Source organism: Ranitomeya imitator, chromosome 1 (genome assembly GCF_032444005.1).
Source record: "Ranitomeya imitator isolate aRanImi1 chromosome 1, aRanImi1.pri, whole genome shotgun sequence".
Taxonomy (NCBI): domain Eukaryota; kingdom Metazoa; phylum Chordata; class Amphibia; order Anura; family Dendrobatidae; genus Ranitomeya; species Ranitomeya imitator.
The window spans coordinates 715,325,349-715,345,172 of NC_091282.1; the positions used below are offsets into that span (position 1 = coordinate 715,325,349).

The following is a 19,824-nucleotide window of genomic DNA, read 5'->3' on the forward strand; positions in this document are numbered from 1 at the left end:
AGGTATGGTGTTTGATGGATGCAACTCAATATTCTTTTTCCTCCAAACACGACAAGTTGTGTTTCTACCAAACAGTTCCAGTTTGGTTTCATCAGACCATAGGACATTCTCCCAAAACTCCTCTGGATCATCCAAATGCTCTCTAGCAAACTTCAGACGGGCCCGGACATGTACTGGCTTAAGCAGTGGGACACGTCTGGCACTGCAGGATCTGAGTCCATGGTGGCGTAGTGTGTTACTTATGGTAGGCCTTGTTACATTGGTCCCAGCTCTCTGCAGTTCATTCACTACGTCCCCCCGCGTGGTTCTGGGATTTTTGCTCACCGTTCTTGTGATCATTCTGACCCCACGGGGTGGGATTTTGCGTGGAGCCCCAGATCGAGGGAGATTATCAGTGGTCTTGTATGTCTTCCATTTTCTAATTATTGCTCCCACTGTTGATTTCTTCACTCCAAGCTGGTTGGCTATTGCAGATTCAGTCTTCCCAGCCTGGTGCAGGGCTACAATTTTGTTTCTGGTGTCCTTTGACAGCTCTTTGGTCTTCACCATAGTGGAGTTTGGAGTCAGACTGTTTGAGGGTGTGCACAGGTGTCTTTTTATACTGATAACAAGTTTAAACAGGTGCCATTACTACAGGTAATGAGTGGAGGAAAGAGGAGACTCTTAAAGAAGAAGTTAAAGGGCTGTGAGAGCCAGAAATCTTGATTGTTTGTTTCTGACCAAATACTTATTTTCCACCGTAATATGCAAATAAAATGTTAAAAAAACAGACAATGTGATTTTCTGGATTTTTTTTTCTCAGTTTGTCTCCCATAGTTGAGGTCTACCTATGATGTAAATTACAGACGCCTCTCATCTTTTTAAGTGGTGGAACTTGCACTATTGCTGACTGACTAAATACTTTTTTGCCCCACTGTATGTACTTGCCTGAAATCGGCTGGGCAAGAAGTTCTATTATTATTATTATTATTATTAACACTAAGATTGGCAGATTGGACATTGGCACCTTGTGCTCTTCACAGATGAAAGCAGGTTCACACTGAGCACATGTGACAGAGTCTGGAAGCGCCATGGAGAATGTTCTGCTGCCTGCAACATCCTCCAGCATGACCGGTTTGGCAGTAGGTCAGTAATGGTGTGGGGTGGCATTTTTTGGAGGGCCACACAGCCCTCCATGTGCTCGCCAGAGGTAGCCTGACTGCCATTAGGTACCGAGATGAGATCCTCAGACCCCTTGTGAGATCATATGCTGGTGCGGTTGGCCCTGGGTTCCCCCTAATGCAGGATAATGCCAGACCTCATGTGGCTGGAGTGTGTCAGTAGTTTCTGCATGATGAACGCATTGATGCTATGGATTGGCCCGCCCGTTCCCCAGACCTGAATCCAATTAAGCACATCTGGGACATCATGTCCTGTTCCATCCACCAATGTCACATTGCACCACAGACTGTCCAGGAGTTGACTGATGCTTTAATCCAGGTCTGGGAGATCTCTCAGGAGAACAACCGCTGGCTCATCTGGAGCATGCCCAGGCATTGTATGGAGGTCATATAGGCACGTGGAGGCCACTCACACTACTGAGCTTCATTTCCTTGTCTTGAGACATTTCCACTTTAGTTGGATCAGCCTTTAATTTGATTTTCCACCCAGACCACCACAGGATATTCATTTTGATTTACAGTGATCATTTTTTTGTTTTATTGTTCTCAAGGCATTCCACTATATAATGAATAAAGATTTGCAACTGGAATATTTCATGCAGTGAGGTGTTTTTTAGTGTTCCCTTTATTTTTTTGAGCAGTGTATATTATGAAGCACGATATACTTCTACACAATTATATTAGGACACATAGGACCCTCAACAAAAGGGTAGAGAGGCAAACACCATAGTAGATTGCACACAAATATACATCACTTACTAGATATCTTTCAGAGGACACACTAACTAAAATCAGATCATCTCCAATACGAACTTTCTCGCCTTCTGATCTTTGCTTGGATGCCGGATGTATTGTCCACCAGCAAGCCTCTCCTACAAGAAAAAGCAAATTATATGTACATGTACTTTTTGGGTGAAATAATATATAAAAGTCGATAATCAACATTCCCATCTTTTACCTTGCAGAAGCTCTTATATTACCTGTTGCAGTGTCTTGCAGTCCAACATCAAAAGCAAGTTTATCTGTAAAGGATCTGGATGTTGTCAGACATGTCAAGTACTGTGAATTAGAATAAGAACAGATAAAATTATCCATACCTAGCATGGAAATTATAACTAAATAAACATGATAACCAGTTAAAAGAAACTACAAAACTGAGTCAAGAACAAAACGGTATGAATAAGCTATTCAGATGAAGCAATGCTCTACAGAACTACATCACATGCACACCTTTCAGTAGCTATCAGCTGTATTTCAGCAGTCTGTATCTCAAATATTGTAGGTTGCATGGCAAGTGTTCGGAATCAAACATTTTCCAGTTCAGTATATCGTCTGGACTATAACACATTAAAGGGAATCTTTCCCAGCTATTTGTTATGCAATCTGAGATGAATAACATCATGTCAGGGCAGAGACACCGATTTCAGAGATGTGTGGTATGATGAATACTGTTTGGATCATAATTTGGTGGTGCCATTGGAGTTTTAGGGAATATGGAAGAGAAGAGAAGCTCCTCTGGAAAACCTCCCAATAAGACAGAATTGTAAGGAGCCATGTACAGTAAATGCAGCTCCTGCTCTGGCTGATCTATTCTGCCCATGTATTGCATAGGTGGCCATTACTTTCCCCTGTAGCAGCCTATGTAGAGCATATTACTATGAAAAACTGGAATATTTGAGCTATGTAAAACATTGAATAAGACCAACGTGTCCCCAGTCAATAATGCCATAAGTGAACAACGATTACCACAATAAGCCACAACATTTTGATACTTACCATACCACTGAACGAATGTCGCAACAAGATTGCATGGCCATAGAGTAATGTTCTATGACCGCCTCCTTGTGATGCCTGTAGTGCAATGGAGAAAAATAATTACTCAGCTGACAGAAGATTGCAGACCTGGAAGGAGGATACACATCCATAAATGATCATGAAACTCTATATGGATGGTATAATAAGAGAGAGAGAGATGCTTCATATGTATAACATTTGCCAAATATCTGGATTTTGTATAGAAATATCTGGATTTGTAGTTCTGTTTTTCTCGGAATATCGGAATATTAGACATATGAAGTAAATTTAAAGTGAAGCTGTCAGCACATTTGTATATATGGAATTATAGTTGGCATTTGACTCCCATAAAAATGATGCTTTCTTTGTAGTTATCCAATGTGCAAGTTGTGAGAAAGCGATCATAGAAGCTATATGCAAATCAGGCTGGAAATACCCTGGATGCATGTCAGTACATTTGGATTACAGTTTCCAAGTGCACTGACACCCCCCAATGCACTTCCTGACTGATTTGCATATGGCTTCTACATTACATTTCCCACAGCTGCCCCCCTGGATCTCTGCAAAGAAGGCGTTATTTTTCTTAGTGATAAGCACCTATATGGCCAAACCATTACTTCCATATGTAAAAATATGCTGACAGGGTCCCTCTAACCAAAAAATAAGGTCTTGTTTTACTAGTACAATACAGAACACACTGACAGCCAGTAAGACATGCGGCAGTCTTGGGACAAACAGGCTACATATCAAGATATGGCAATTAAGAGGAACAAAGAAAACATAGAACACGGAGCAATATTTAATGTGAATTTCTTCATATTTGGTACCACAATACAATTTGTTATTGTACATCATCTTCATATTTGTAAGCAATTCATTTTGCATTTCTAGCTATGACTGGTTTCATTGTCATCAGGGTCTGATCAGCTTGATATGTAGCCTTGAAGGACGCATTCTGGGTCAGTCACGGGCTCCGTTCTGTTCTAGTTTCTCTTACCTTCCTTGTAAACTTCTTGGGAGCATTTAGAAAAAATATAAGTGAATAAAGAAGCAAATACAGAGAGAGTACCATTTACTAAAAGATTTCTTTATTTAAGGGTTTCCCCTTCTGTGTCATCAGAACCCTACCAGAAAATGACGACTAAACAGAAGCTCAACATGTTCTTGCGTAACATCAAAAGAAGCCTGTCAAATCGGTAAGCAGCATGTTACAGGGCAGGTGGAGAACAACAAGTAGATATAGAGTTTTGTGGGGAAAAAATAGGGCATAACTTGCATCTTGTTCATTTTAATTCCCTGTCTTTCTATGCTTACGAGTCCAGGGAGGCGTTCTTACTTATTGAGTGACAGCTACGTCTGTACACAGTGTCATCCACAGAGGGCTACACTTCACTAAGTCCAGACTGACCACTGGAAACTAAGCATAGAAATTCTGGGAATAAAAATGAACACATCTTCTAACACAAATATATTAATCTGCTCAGCTTCTCCTGCCCTATAACATAACATCTGCAGATCAACACGTCAACTTTTCTTTAACAAAACAAGAAGGTTCTCATTACCTTTTTGTGATGCTACCACATTGTCCTAAACAGATACAAAACAGTATAGAGTTCTAACATTCAGCTATGACGGCACAGGAAATAATTTCTAGCTGTATTTTTCTGTTATACAGCCAATGTATGATATTGGCTGGGGGTAAACACCGATTTTCACAGTTGTTACATCAAAACATAATGCAGGTGAAATAAGGTCGCATTGCAATCCCTATGGAACCGCAACAAAGATGACATAAAAAGCAAATTTCTGAGACTTGCTTGGCACGGTCACAGTACCCTAGGAGTCGCGGAGTGTCCCCATTCATTTGCATTATTCGGAGATGTAACAATGGCGCATAGCGATCTTTAGCCGCGTAACTAGTAACACAGCCAAAGTTGCCGAATAACCCCAACCTGATGGATACTTGTAAATAGGGGCTTTCCTTATAAATAAAACAAGGATTTGCAAGTCAAAAATGTCACAATAATTTGAATAGAATAGTTGTGCCATAAAGAGCAAACAATTGGGTCAGATCTAATATAGCTATTATTAAACTATCACAAATTATTGATGGAAAGCATATATTGAAAGGAAGTGGAGCAAGATAAGTAATCACTGTCATGATCAAGACAACCACTAAAGTGAAACCCACACAGACACTGTAACAGTGCTGTCCTGCCGTCATACAGCAAAGTAAACGTATTATAAAATATTATAATCAATATATTCTGAGAGGTAATGGGGAGAACACATACCACTCATAATATATGCAATATAGGGGAATGTCCATCTTTAATACCATTTTCTGTGTTAACTAATTTCACAATATATTTTCATGACAATCAGAACTTTGTTTTTCTGATAAAGCTCAAATGCCCTATATACGTTTTGGGCTGCTTGCAGTCACCATGTGAGTGAAGAAAAGCAACTTCGTGCATGGTTTGTCAATGAGTTTATTACAGAATCAGTATATCGCCAGCTCCTTTGTCTTAATTGCTGGAAGCAACCGGAGGTTTACCTTTTGTTTGTCTTAATAAAGCGATTTGGAGCCTTGTATAGGAAATTGGAGCTCAGATTGCTATAAAAATCTGATGATAAAAATTGGACACCCCCATTAAATGGAACCTGTGAAGTAATTCATGCTGCCCTAACCAAAGTGCCAGCTCCCTCACTGCCAAACATGTACAGGTGCATCTCAGAAAATTAGAATATCATCAAAAAGTTAATTTATTTCAGTTCTTCAATACAAAAAGTGAAACTCATATTAGGTGGAGTCATTACAAACAGACTGATCTATTTCAAGTGTTTATTTCTGTTAATGTTGATGATTATGGCTTACAGCCAATGAAAACCCCAAAGTCATTATCTCAGTAAATTAGAATACTTTATAAAACCAGCTTGAAAAATTATTTTAAAATCTGAAATTTTGGCCTACTGAAATATATGCTCAGAAAATGCACTGAATACTTGGTTGGGGCTCTTTTTGCATCAATTACTGCATCAATGCGGCATGGCATGGAGACGATCAGCATGTGGCCCTGCTGAGTTGTTATGGAAGCCCAGGTTGCTTTGATAGCAGCCTTCAGCTTGTCTGCATTGTTGGGTCTGGTGTCTCTCATCTTTCTCTTGACAATACCAATGGGCTTAAGGTCAGGCGAGTTTGCTGGCCAATCAAGCACAGTGATACTGTTATTTTTAAACCAGGTATTGGTACTTTTGGCATGTGGACAGGTGCCAAGTCCTGCTGGAGAATGAAGTTTCCATCTCCAAAAAGCTTGTTGGCAGAAAGAAGCATGAAGTGGTCTAAAATTTCCTGGTAGACGGATGCGCTGACTTTGGTCTTGATAAAACACAGTGGACCTACACCAGCAGATGACATGGCTCCCCAAACCATCACTGATTGTGGAAACTTCACTCTGTTTGTAATGACTCTATATAATATATGAGTTTCACTTTTCATATTGAAGAACTAAAATACATTAACTTTCTGATGATATTCTAATTCTGTGAGATGCACCTGTATTGCACCCTTTGTTTAAGTCCATTGTGTCAATAAAGTCTATATACTGTATAGCTAGTCATAGGCAGTCGGCTTCTCTCTGTCTTACTCCACTATTTTCTGACAGATGTATATATACAGTAAAGACTAAAAGTATGGACACACCTTATCATTTAAAGATTTTTCTGTATTTTCATGACTATGGAAATTGTAAATTCACACTGAAGGCATCAAAATTATGAATTAACACATGTGTAATTATATACTTAACAAAAAAGTGTGAAACAACTGAAATTATGTCTTATATTTTAGGTTCTTCAAAGTAGCCACCTTTTGCTTTGATGACTGCTTTGCACACTCTTAGCATTCTCTTGATGAGCTTCAAGAGGTAGTCACCGGGAATGGTTTTCAATTCACAAGTGTGCCCTGTCAGGTGCGATTTCTTGCCTTATAAATGGGGATGGGACCATCAGTTGTGTTGTGCAGAAGTCTGGTGGATACACAGCTGATAGTCCTATTGAATAGACTGTTAGAATTTGTAATATGGCAAGAAAAAAGCAGCTAAGTAAAGAAAAACGAGTGGCCATCATTACTTTAAGAAATGAAGGTCAGTCAGTCCGAAAAATTGGGAAAACTTTTAAAGTGTCCCCAAGTGCAGTGGCAAAAACCATCAAGCGCTACAAAGAAACTGGCTCACATGAGGACCGCCCCAGGAAAGGAAGACCAAGAGTCACCTCTGCTTCTGAGGATAAGTTTATCTGAGTCACCAGCCTCAGAAACAGCAGCTCAGATTACAGACCAGGTCAATGCCACACAAAGTTCTAGCAGCAGACACATCTCTACAACAACTGTTAAGAGGAGACTTTGTGCAGCAGGCCTTCGTGGTAAAATAGCTGCTAGGAAACCACTGCTAAGGACAGGCAACAAGCAGAAGAGACTTGTTTGGGCTAAAGAACACAATGAATGGACATTAGACCAGTGGAAATCTGTGCTTTGATCTTATGAGTCCAAATTTGAGATCTTTGGTTCCAACCACCGTGTCTTTGTGCGATGCAGAAAAGGTGAACGGATGGACTCTACATGCCTGGTTCCCACCGTGAAGCATGGAGGAGGAGGTGTGGGGGTGCTTTGCTGGTGACACTGTTGGGGATTTATTCAAAATTGAAGGCATACTGAACCAGCATGGCTACCACAGCATCTTGCAGCGGCATGCTATTCCATCCGGTCTGCGTTTAGTTGGACCATCATTTATTTTTCAATAGGACAATGACCCCAAACACACTTCCAGGCTGTGTAAGGGCTATTTGACCAAGGAGAGTGATGAGGTGCTACGCCAGATGACCTGGCCTCCACAGTCACCAGACCTGAACCCAATCAAGATGGTTTGGAGTGAGCTGGATCGCAGAGTGAAGGCAAAAGGGCCAACAAGTGCTAAGCATCTCTGGGAACTCCTTCAAGATTGTTGGAAGACCATTCCCGGTGACTACCTCTTGAAGCTCTTCAAGAGAATGCCAAGAGTGTGAAAAGCAGTCATCAAAGCAAAAGGTGGCTACTTTGAAGAACCTAGAATATAAGACACAATTTCAGTTGTTTCACACTTTTTTGTTAAGTATATAATTCCACATGCGTTAATTCATAGTTTTGATGCCTTCAGTGTGAATGTACAATTTTCATAGTCACGAAAATACAGAAAAATCTATAAATGAGAAGGTGTGTCCAAATTCTTGGTCCTTGCTGTATATATATATATATATATATATATATATATATATATATATACACACATATATCTGTCAGAATAGATGAGCAGGGCAGAGAGAAGCTGCATATTCCCCAGCAGGCTTTTCAGAGAGTGTATCCTATGAAACTTACACAGCTGAAATAATGCAGCAATTGTCTAATTAATGTAGCTCGTTGTTCAGGCAACATGAATCTCCTGTCAGATTCCTTTTAGGAGAAAACATAATTGCATCTGGAGACCAGGGAAACAGTGACCTGGAAGACAAGTCAGAGAGGCCAGTCATTGCTGTTTCTCCAGTCAGTTTATGCTTGATTGACAGGTTGCTATCTACATGTAATGTATATAGGGAGAGACATATCAGTCTAGCTGAGCAGGGAGTGAATAACTCATCAGGGACTGGCCTTTTTGACTGGTCTTCCAGGTCACCCTGTCCCCGGATTCAACTATGTTTTCTCTTAAAGGGGTTGTCCCACATACAAATTACACTTTAATCAATAGATCTTGGAACAAAAATAAGTTCCACAATTGGATGTGTTAAAAAAATAGGTCCTATGCTAAGATAATCTTATAAATGTGCCCCTGCTATGTACTGTGTAATGGCTGTGTCTGACCGTGCAGGAACATGGTCGGCAAATACTGTACCAAATCTCCTGGGTAGGTGAGGAAGCAAAACAGAGTATATAGACAGGACAGAATGGGGTCACTGCTGCTGATTTCTGTAAGGAAAAACATTTCCATATCTGTTTAAAAACTTGTTTTACCTCCCAGAAAGGATCAGCTGCGATCCCATGTTGTCCTGTTTATATATACTCTTGCTTCCTCCCCTACCCAGGCGATGAAGTATATATGACCATGTTGATGCACGGTCAGACGCAGCCATTACACAGGGGCATATTTATAAGATTATCTTGGGACAGGAACATTTTTTAACATCTAATTTTGGAACTTATTAACTTACAGTAGGTATGGAAAGTATTCAGACCCCTTTCACTCTTTGTTTCATTGCAGCCATTTGGTAAATTCCAAAAAGTTAATTTTTTCACATTAATGTACACTCTGCACCTCATCTTGACTGAAAAAAAAATGGAAATGTAGAAATGTTAGGAAATTTAATAAAAAAGAAAAACTGAAATATCACATGGTCATAAGTATTCAGACTTTGTTAGGTGTCGAGTTCTTGCCTCGGCACAGGGGGAATCTCGAACCACCTCCGCTGCGGTCTCCCAGTCTTCTCCAGCCGCAGTGGAGCCTGCTCAGCAGAGACGTCGGTCCCTGCGCCTGGCTCAGGCAGATACTGTGCGCTTGGTTACTGCTGATCTTCCAGGCTCAGCCATTGTAACCAGCACTGATCAGCGGCGAGCAGGCGCTCCTGGGACTAAGTCCTGCTTTTCCTCTACTGAGCATGCCCAAGGGACGACCTCTCATTGGAGGTCGGGGGTCACATACTCAGGTCCTGTAGCAGCTCCTATTGGACCACTAGGAAGGTCCCGAGAGCTTCCCCTATAAAAGGTTTACATGGCCATGTACTAGTATAAATCAGTAATTGTGTGGATGTATGCCCGTTCTGGTGAAAGCTCCGAATCATTCCCATCCCTAGAGTTGATGAATGTTCGTGAATGTTGGAGCTGTCTAGCGCCAGATAGTGCCATCCAACACCAGGCACAATCTATAATGCGTCTAAGCAGCATTGACCGCCAGTGCGGTGCTGTATACACTCGGTGTGGCTATCTCCAGTTTCTCCTGACAATCCGTCAGTGTAGGGTGGGAACTCCCGCTTTATCCCAGCATCTGACTCAGGGCGTCTTCAGGCGCAGGCTTAAAAGCCACCAAGGGTCAGAGCGGGATCAATCACCAGCATAGTTGGGGTGAATTGCAGGGATCCCACTAGTATCCATTTGCTGAACCCTATGACTGCTAACAGGGCACAGCGTTACCTCTATTCCCTGTGACTCTGTGAAGCAACAGAGTTCGCTCCTATACAGACCGGGTGACAGAACCCGTGTCTATTCTGGCGAAGTACCGCCATATGGTGCCGCCATTAACTAGCAGCAGGTACCACTGCTGTACGGTGGACCCCAGGCTGCGAATGTACCTTTACGATCATTATATTTACTCGGTGCGTTCCGCCAGCCCTAACAGACCCTTTGCTCAGACACTTATTTAAATCACATGCTGTCCATTTCCTTGTGATCCTCCTTGAGATGGCTTTACGCCTTCATTGGAGTCCATCTGTGCTTGATTAAACTGATAGGACTTGATTTGGAAAGGCACACACCTGTCTATATAAGACCTCACAGCTCAGAGTGCATGTCAGACCAAATGAGAATCATGAGGTCAAAGGAACTGGCCAAGGAGCTCAGAGACAGAATTGTGGCAAGGAACAGATCTGGCCAAGGTTACAACAGAATTTCTGCAGTACTCAAGGTTCCTAAGAGCACAGTCGCCTCCATAATCCTCAAAAGGAAGAAGTTTGGCACCACCAGTTGTCTTCCTAGACCTGGCCGTCCAGCCAAACTGAGCAATCGTGGGAGAAGAACCTTGGTGAGAGAGGTAAAGAAGAACCCCAAGATGACTTTGGCTGCGCTCCAGAGATGCAGTAGGGAGATGGGAGATAGTTCCACAAAGTCAGCTATCACTGCAGTCTGCTATCACCAGTCAAGCCTTTATGGCAGAGTGGCCCGACGGAAGCCTCTGCTCAGTGCAAGAGATATGAAAGCCCACATAGAGTTTGCTAAAAACACATGAAGGACTCCCAGACTATGAGAAATAAGATTCTCTGGTCTGATGAGACGAATATAGACCTTTTTGGTGACAATCCTAAGCAGTATGTGTTGAGAAAACCAGGCACTGCTCATCACCTGCCCAATACAATCCCAACAGTGAAATATGGTGGCGGCAGCATCATGCTATGGGGGTATTTTTCAGCTACAGGGACAGGATGACTGGTTGCTATTTGATGGAAACATGAAAGCGGCCAAGTACAGAGATGTCCTGGATGAAAACCTCTTCCAGAGTGCTATAGACCTTAGATTTGGACAACGGTTCACCTTTCAACAAGACAATGACCCTAAGCACACAGCTAAAATAACAAAGGAATGGCTTCAGAACAACTCTGTGACCATTCTTGACTGGCCCAGCCAGAGCCCTGACCTAAACCCAATTGAGCATCTCTGGAGAGACCTGAAAATGGCTGTCCACCAACGTTCACCATTCAACCTGACGGAACTGGAGAGGATCTGCAAGGAAGAAAGGCAGAGGATCCCCAAATCCAGGTGTGAAAAACTTGTTGCATCATTCCCAAGGAGACTCATGGCTGTACTAGGACAAATGGGTGCCTCTACTTAATACTGAGCAAAGGGCCTGAATACTTGTGACCATGTGTGTTAGGGCTATTGTAACGCACCGAGTATAGACAGGTAGCTACGAGGTGCGTCGCAGCCCGGGGTCCACCGTGCAGAGATATCTGCTGCAAAGTAACAGCGGATAACCTCTGAGCTCACACGTGGGTTAAATTTCACCCCGTGTGAACTGGAAGCGATCTCTTGACTCACAGAGTCGTGCTGTACACAAAACTATTACCCTAGCTAAGGGTTGTGCTTGCTCTGGAACTCTTCTGTGCTAACCGCACACCAGAAGGAATCAGATGCTAAGCCAAGGCTAATTGCCCCCACTGATGCTAGCTGCCTGCCTGAATGTACAGCTCCAAAGCTACAGCCTCAAACCAAATATGTAAAGAGTGGTATAGTATCCACTGGCATAAGTCAAACACATGTGATACTAACGCATGGCCGTGCGGCCATGCAAACTTTTCATAGTTACAGCTCTACAGGACCTTCCTGGTGGACCAATAGGAGCTGCAACAGGGCCTGAGCGTTTGACCCCTGACCTCCAATGAGAGGTCCTCCCGCGGGCATGCTCAGTGCGTGAAAAGCAGGACTTAGTCCCAGAAAAGCCTGCTCGCCACTGACCAGTGCTGGCTACAAGAGCAGAGCCTGGAAAAGCAACAGTAACCATTCGCACGGTATCAGGCTGAGCTGGATGCTGGGACCGACGTCTCCGCTGAGCAGGTTCCACTGTGGCTGGAGAAGAATGGGAGACCGCAGCAGACATAGTTCGAGATTCCCCCTGTGCAGCGGCGGGAACTCGACACCTAACAATGTATTTTTTCAGTTTTTTTCAGTCAAGATGGGGAGCAGAGTGTACATTAATGAGAAAAAAAATTAATTTTTTTGAATTTACCAAATGGCTGCAATGAAACAAAGAGTGAAAAATGTAAAGGGGTCTGAATACTTTCTGTACCCATTGTATTTTTACTCTAAGACAACCCCTTTAAGCACCGCAGTGTACAGATTAAACTTAAGATGTAATGAGGGAACCAGTCTGATACATGCTGCCATCATTCAGGCAGCATAGTTACGTTGCTTCTTACCATAAACTATGTAATGGTACATTTTCACCTTTAGGATGCAACAATTTTTACATTTTTCATCACCGTATTCTTAGATCCAACTTTTAAAGATTTCTGTCAATCTTATCATTAATGGGTTTCAGTATTTTGTGGGACTATTTTTGGAGATGCATACTGTATATACAACATGTCAACTTTATTCTGTGGACAAATCAGATCACTAAAGAGTGGGTAGTTTTATGCCAAAAAGTGTTAAAGAGACACTTTATGAATGTTTTGGGCACATTCTCAGGATGTGTCAAATTTTTAAATTTGTGACCAGAGTTAAAGACTTCAGGGTAAATCTGTTCACTCAATATATCCAACACTGTGAATTTGACTGAATTCAATAATGTCAGTTTTAAGTAACATTTTCAAGAAGCACAGGAAAATCAAACAGTAAAGTAATTCTGGGTGTTATACATTCACCTAAAGGGAATGTGTTGTGATTGATCACGGGAGTAAGAGAGTTAATAGGATGCAATCCTGCCAACACTAGAGAGATCTCATCTGTGCACAGTCAGCAGGAGTGTCTCATCTCTGCAGCCAACACACTCAAATGAGCAAACGTCCATGCTTCACACTGTCCCAAGGGCCTTTTCTCTGCCACTAGCCCTGAAACACACCAATTAAGGCACAGATAAAAAAAAGGCTGCATCACCACTTTACCACTTTCATTCTGACAGCTCAGCTCCAGTGAGTACCAGGGAAAGTGTTTCAAAAATGTACAAAATGGCTGACAGTAACATCTATGCGCTATGGGTTGTGTAGAAATCGGGGCTCGTTCATGCAGGCTGTGTTTCTTGAAAAAAAGCATGAGGGACAATATCTAGTATAGTACTGAAAATCACAGATGCAAAATTTTAATTTTCAATTTAGTTTTAATTTTCCTATTTATAATCTACCGTATAATCGTAGAATTGAATTACAGCGATGCTGTCACTGGGCACCTGAATAATATTACTATTTTATATATTAGAAGACACAAAAGAGAATAGTAAAACCAAAAACACTCAGTTTGAAAAAAATTGCAGTAATCCGCAAGTGCTAGTAAAAGATGTAAAAAACAGGGTATTTGGTTGATACGTTTTTTGCAAAAAATGTATACTAAGCTGCTCTACCAAACTTCACGGTATACCCTTATCAGAGCAGTCCTAACTAATGTATGCAATCCCTATCTGATGTATTTAAAAACCTGATCATCTGTATATTACCTGTGTGAACAGGGTTCAGAGAGGAAAAATCCATGTGTGCATACAGGGTAGAACAGCTTTTATATATTAACATGTCTTAAGTCATGTATTTGTCTCTTCTTCACAAGTACACAGATTAGTCCAGTGAGCACAGCGGACATTTCAGTGTACCCAATACTGCGACCCACTGAATCACCTATGAGGTCAGATATTTTTGGGCTCACTTTGATTTTCATAGATATTTTTCATCATTAAAGCCATTTTCCTGTAAGTAACCCCTCAAGCAAGCTCCTTAATGATGCAGTGAGTTTTATTTTTCAAGTATTTCAAAAGCCATATCTTAAATTGTCCATTAAAGGGATCCTGCCACGGGCAGCATGAATCAGAGCATGGGTGCACGATTGCAGTCAGGTATATTTTTCTCTGAAATTCTCCATCATTTCAGAGAAAACAATAGTTCTGGACAGAGACCATAGGAAAAGACGAGACTATGCTTGTGCCACCCCCTGGCACCGATCTGGCTGCGGATACAAAGGAACCTGTCAAGCACATGGAACAGCATAGGGATGAGCCAGCCAGGAGCAGTGTAGGGATGAGCCAGCCAGGAGCAGTGTAGGGATGAGCCAGCCAGGAGCAGTGTTGGGATGAGCCAGCCAGGAGCAGTGTATGGATGAGCCAGCCAGGAGCAGTGTAGGGATGAGCCAGCCAGGAGCAGTGTATGGATGAGCCCGCCAGGAGCAGTGTAGGGATGAGCCAGCCAGGAGCAGTGTATGGATGAGCCAGCCAGGAGCAGTGTATGGATGAGCCAGCCAGGAGCAGTGTTGGGATGAGCCAGCCAGGAGCAGTGTAGGGATGAGCCAGCCAGGAGCAGTGTAGGGATGAGCCAGCCAGGAGCAGTGTAGGGATGAGCCAGCCTGGAGCAGTGTAGGGATGAGCCAGCCAGGAGCAGTGTTGGGATGAGCCAGCCAGGAGCAGTGTATGGATGAGCCAGCCAGGAGCAGTGTAGGGATGAGCCAGCCAGGAGCAGTGTATGGATGAGCCAGCCAGGAGCAGTGTATGGATGAGCCAGCCAGGAGCAGTGTAGGGATGAGCCAGCCAGGAGCAGTGTAGGGATGAGCTAGCCAGGAGCAGTGTATGGATGAGCCAGCCAGGAGCAGTGTATGGATGAGCCAGCCAGGAGCAGTGTAGGGATGAGCCAGCCAGGAGCAGTGTAGGGATGAGCCAGCCAGGAGCAGTGTAGGGATGAGCCAGCCAGGAGCAGTGTAGGGATGAGCCAGCCAGGAGCAGTGTAGGGATGAGCCAGCCAGGAGCAGTGTAGGGATGAGCCAGCTAGGAGCAGTGTAGGGATGAGCCAGCCTGGAGCAGTGTAGGGATGAGCCAGCCAGGAGCAGTGTTGGGATGAGCCAGCCAGGAGCAGTGTATGGATGAGCCAGCCAGGAGCAGTGTAGGGATGAGCCAGCCAGGAGCAGTGTATGGATGAGCCAGCCAGGAGCAGTGTATGGATGAGCCAGCCAGGAGCAGTGTAGGGATGAGCCAGCCAGGAGCAGTGTAGGGATGAGCTAGCCAGGAGCAGTGTATGGATGAGCCAGCCAGGAGCAGTGTATGGATGAGCCAGCCAGGAGCAGTGTAGGGATGAGCCAGCCAGGAGCAGTGTAGGGATGAGCCAGCCAGGAGCAGTGTAGGGATGAGCCAGCCAGGAGCAGTGTAGGGATGAGCCAGCCAGGAGCAGTGTAGGGATGAGCCAGCCAGGAGCACTGTAGGGATGAGCCAGCTAGGAGCAGCCCTCAACTAGTCTTTTCTCTCCGTATAGTCCCCGTCCAATTTTTCAAAGTATGTTTTCTCTGAAAAGCCGAGGCGTTTCATATTAAAATGTACCTGACTGCAATTGTACAGTCGGCACACTACAGGCAGCATAAATTCAATGATCGGTTCCATTTAGTGCAAACATACTTAAGCTTGTTCTTTGTGACGGGTTGTATTTCTATTGTTTTAGTAACCAACCTTCTTTTAGTTTTTAAAAGGAAGACTGGAGATGCTCACTTCCACATTGGCAGGTGAGCAGAACTTATTATACATCTGCCATTTACATATCCTAATGAATTCGACAGGAGCGCAAACTTACTGATTGATCATTTGTCTGGTCAGGTATATGCTGACACAGCAACACAAAAATCTTATACAGCCACATAAATGAGGGAATACCGTAAATGTTATCGTTGCTACAAAGAAGATAAGCAAAAACGGAAAAAAAATGACTGCATCATTAAAAGGTATGTTTCTGAAACCATTCACATTCCACCCTAAATAACCTTGTTGATGAATTATTTAGCTTATGACAGTTGTATGCAACCATAATATGTGTATGTTTAGGAATGCATGTGCAATAAATTCATGTTTTTCACCACGTTTTTCAATACTTTTTCTACACCTTTTATTGCATTTCATATTCATCCTTTTCTATTAGCATACTTCTGTAGGCTATTACATCATGTGTGTCATTTCGGCACAGTGTGAAGTAAGCATTGTCTTTGTTTGCATTGTGCTCTATAGCAGGCTGACAGTGCATGGGGTTATTTCTAAGTCCCTTGGGCTGACTGCATAGGAATTTCACAGTCCCCAGTCGTTTCACTGGTAATCCCCTGATTCGATGAAAGTCGGGAATCCTCTCTGATCATGCCACAGTTACTCTTGACCGCGTTGATCAAAGGGTTAAATGACTGGAATTGCATTGCTTTAATCTAGGCTGCCAGTGGACCTGAACACAAGTGTTTAATATACAGTGTTGTAAAAACAAGGCTGTTGAATAAGCCCATTTAATTTACCAACATAAAAAGGAAATTCGGTGCTCATTAGGAGTTTAAAGACCCATCATTCATTACTTATGACATAGCACTCTTGTATACTAGTCCTTTGGCACCTGCAGACAGAACAAACACACACACACACACGGAACACAAACACACACACACGCACACACACACACACACACACACACAGAACACAAACACGCAGAACACAAACACATTGAGGGGGGTTCCATTACTTGAACCCTTTGCAACATGACTTCTGGAGGAAATGAAATAGTTATTAATGTTATTATTACATTAAACAATGTAAAAAAAACTAATTCTAGAAAGTATCTACAAAATAGAGCTCTATATATATAAATATACCATTATCTAACATGAAACACATACTTATACTTATGCAGTAAGATATCCTTATGCAGAAACGTGCAACTTTACATGTCCGATGTCTTTTGCTTTGTTAAAGGGGATAGCCAGACATCTAATGCTGAGGGCCTACTCTTAGGCTAGACCACCAATATGAAATAGGTGGGGGTCCTTCAATCAGCACCGCCACTGATCAGCTGTTATTAAAGAGAACCTGTCAGCAGGATTTAGGACTATAAAGTAAAGACATGGCCGTAAAGACAATATGATGCAGATTAATCCTATACTTGCTGTGGTGGAAATCTGATCTGTGGTTGTTGAATAACCATCATGTAAAGTTTTGCTCCAATGATGTCATCTGTGCATTGGGACGGGTCTAGGGGGTAGGATCTTTTTCTGCTTCTCTGCCCCTCCACCAGCCTCTTCTGTTTGTTTTACAGGTCATTGATTATTCAGTTAACTGCTTCCTTTTTAAAAGTCTTCGCCGCCGTCATCATTGAGGTGTGCAGTGTGATTCTACAGCCAGTCTTCAGGTCTTCAATAAAATGGCACCGGAGGCGGTGTATGCGTAGATCGAGATTACGGCTTAAGAAGAAATCAATAGAATGCACCATTTTATTGAAGAACGATCTTAAAATCACACTGCGCACACGCCACCCACGGGAATAATGGCGACAGCGTGGAATTTCAAAAAGGAATCAGATCACTGAATAATCAGTGGAATGTGAAAGAAACAAGGGAGGTTAATGGAGGGGTGGAGAAGCAGAAGACGACCCTACCCCCTAAGCCCGCCCCGATTGATGCACACTGATGAACAGAAGACATCATTAGAACAAAGCTTTAGAGGATGATTATTCAAAAACCACAGATCGGATTCCTTCAGAGCAGTTATCAGATTAATCAGCATCACAGTGCCATTATGGCCGTGGCTTTACTTTATTGTCCTAAATATTGCTGACAGTTTCTCTTTAACCCCTTAACCCAGGAGCTTTTTTCAGTTTTGTGTTTTCATCTTTTGCTCCCCTCCTTCCTAGAGCCGTAACTTTTTTGTTTTTCCATTGTACTTTTGAACGACACCATTGGTTTTACCATGTCGTGTTCTAGAAAACAGGAAAAAAATTCCACGTGCGGTGAAATTGCAAAACAAGTGCAATCCCACACTTGTTTTTTGTTTGGCTTTTTTTTTTTTGCTAGGTTCACTAAATACTAAAAGTGACCTGCCATTATGATTCTCCAGGTCATTATGAGTTCATAGACAAAAAACATGTCTACGTTATTTCTTATCTAAGTGAAATTCTAAACTTTGCTAAAAAAAAAAATCTGCAATTTTCCAAGACCCGTAGCGTCTCCATTTTTCGTGATCTCAGGTCGGGTGAGGGCTTATTTTTTGCGTGCCGAGCTGATGTTTTTAATGATACCAATTTGGTGCAGATATGTCCTTTTGATCGCCCGTAATTGCATTTTAATGCAAAAAAAACATAATTCTAGAGTTTTTAATTTTTTTCTCGCTATGCCAATTAGCTATCAGGTTAATCCTTTTCTTTTATTGATAGATCGGGCGATTCTGAACCTGGCGATACCAAATATGTGTATTTTTGTTGTTGTTTTTTTAATTGTTTTATTTTGACTTGGTGCAAAAGGGGGGTGATTTGAACTTTTATATAATTTTTATTTTTTTCATATTTTTTAAAACTTTTTTTTTTTTAACTTTTGCCATGCTTCAATAGTCTCCATAGGAGGCTAGAAGCTGGCATAGCCTGATCGGCTCTGCTACATAGGAGCGATGCTCAGATCGCTCCTATGTAGTTGAATCACAGCATTGCTTTGAGTGCCGACCACAGGGTGGCGCTCACAGCAATCTGGCATCAACAACCATAGAGGTCTTCAGGAGACCTCTGGTTGTCATGCCAATGCATCGCTGACCCCTGATCGAGTGAGAGGGGTCAGCGATGAGCGCATTTCCGACCTGATGGCCTGAAGCACTTGCTAAATGCTGCTGTCAGAGTTTGACAGTGGTATTTAACTAGTTAATAGGCGTGGGCAGATCGCGATTCCACCCGTGCCAATTGCGGGCACATGTCAGCTGTTCAAAACAGCTCACCGCCGGAGCCCGCATCAAAGCGGGGGTTCTGCCATCAGATGTACTATTCCGTCCGATGGCAGAAACGGGTTTATCTTGTGTCACTGGTGCCGTACATGAGGGGAGATATGTGTTGCAAAGGTTGCTTTCTTGTGAGATGTGAAAGCCATAAGTGTTTTCTCCAGCATGATACAGTATGTGCTGAGAGCAATCCAGTTGCTATATGGGCCTGGCTTTCATGGTGGGAGGGTCTGAGATGGGCAGAACACCTACGAACCACATCTCCACCTCCAGGGTGTTGCTGGGGGGAGTTAGATGTCCAGCCAGTTTTTTTTTCCCTGTCTGTGTGTGTGGAGGAAAGGAAGCCTCCATACTGGAGTTCCTGCGGAAGCTGCTATATGTGGTGTCCCAGAAGAGCTGGGCAGGACTTTGTATGAACTGTTTACTTTCTTTTGAGCCAGAAAGGCTGTTTTTCTGTTACAAGTTTGGGTTTTTGGTTTATGTCCCACCCAGAGACTTTAACCAAACGTGGTCCTGTGTCTACCTCGAGAAGCAGCTAAGTGAGCCAACCTTCCATACTTGGCAGTGGCCAGATGTAAACATTATTTAATGAGACTAGAAACTGATGAGAAGATCTCATCAGAGCCGACTGCACCCTGAAGAGAGATTTCCTGTTCAGTGCCATTCAATATTTATAT

The 19,824-nt window shown here is 42.7% G+C and overlaps 1 protein-coding gene across 1 annotated transcript in view; it reads right to left on the reverse strand.

The window, feature by feature from the left end:
• RYR3 (ryanodine receptor 3) overlaps nucleotides 1-19,824 on the reverse strand; it is an 886,248-nt gene that overhangs the window by 565,939 nt on the left and 300,485 nt on the right. The window contains exons 5-7 of the mRNA XM_069732389.1: nucleotides 2,937-3,011; nucleotides 2,141-2,219; nucleotides 1,920-2,032 (exon numbers count right to left, since the gene is read on the reverse strand). Coding sequence (XP_069588490.1) covers nucleotides 1,920-2,032; nucleotides 2,141-2,219; nucleotides 2,937-3,011 — 267 coding nt within the window. The remainder of the gene's footprint in view (nucleotides 1-1,919; nucleotides 2,033-2,140; nucleotides 2,220-2,936; nucleotides 3,012-19,824) is intronic.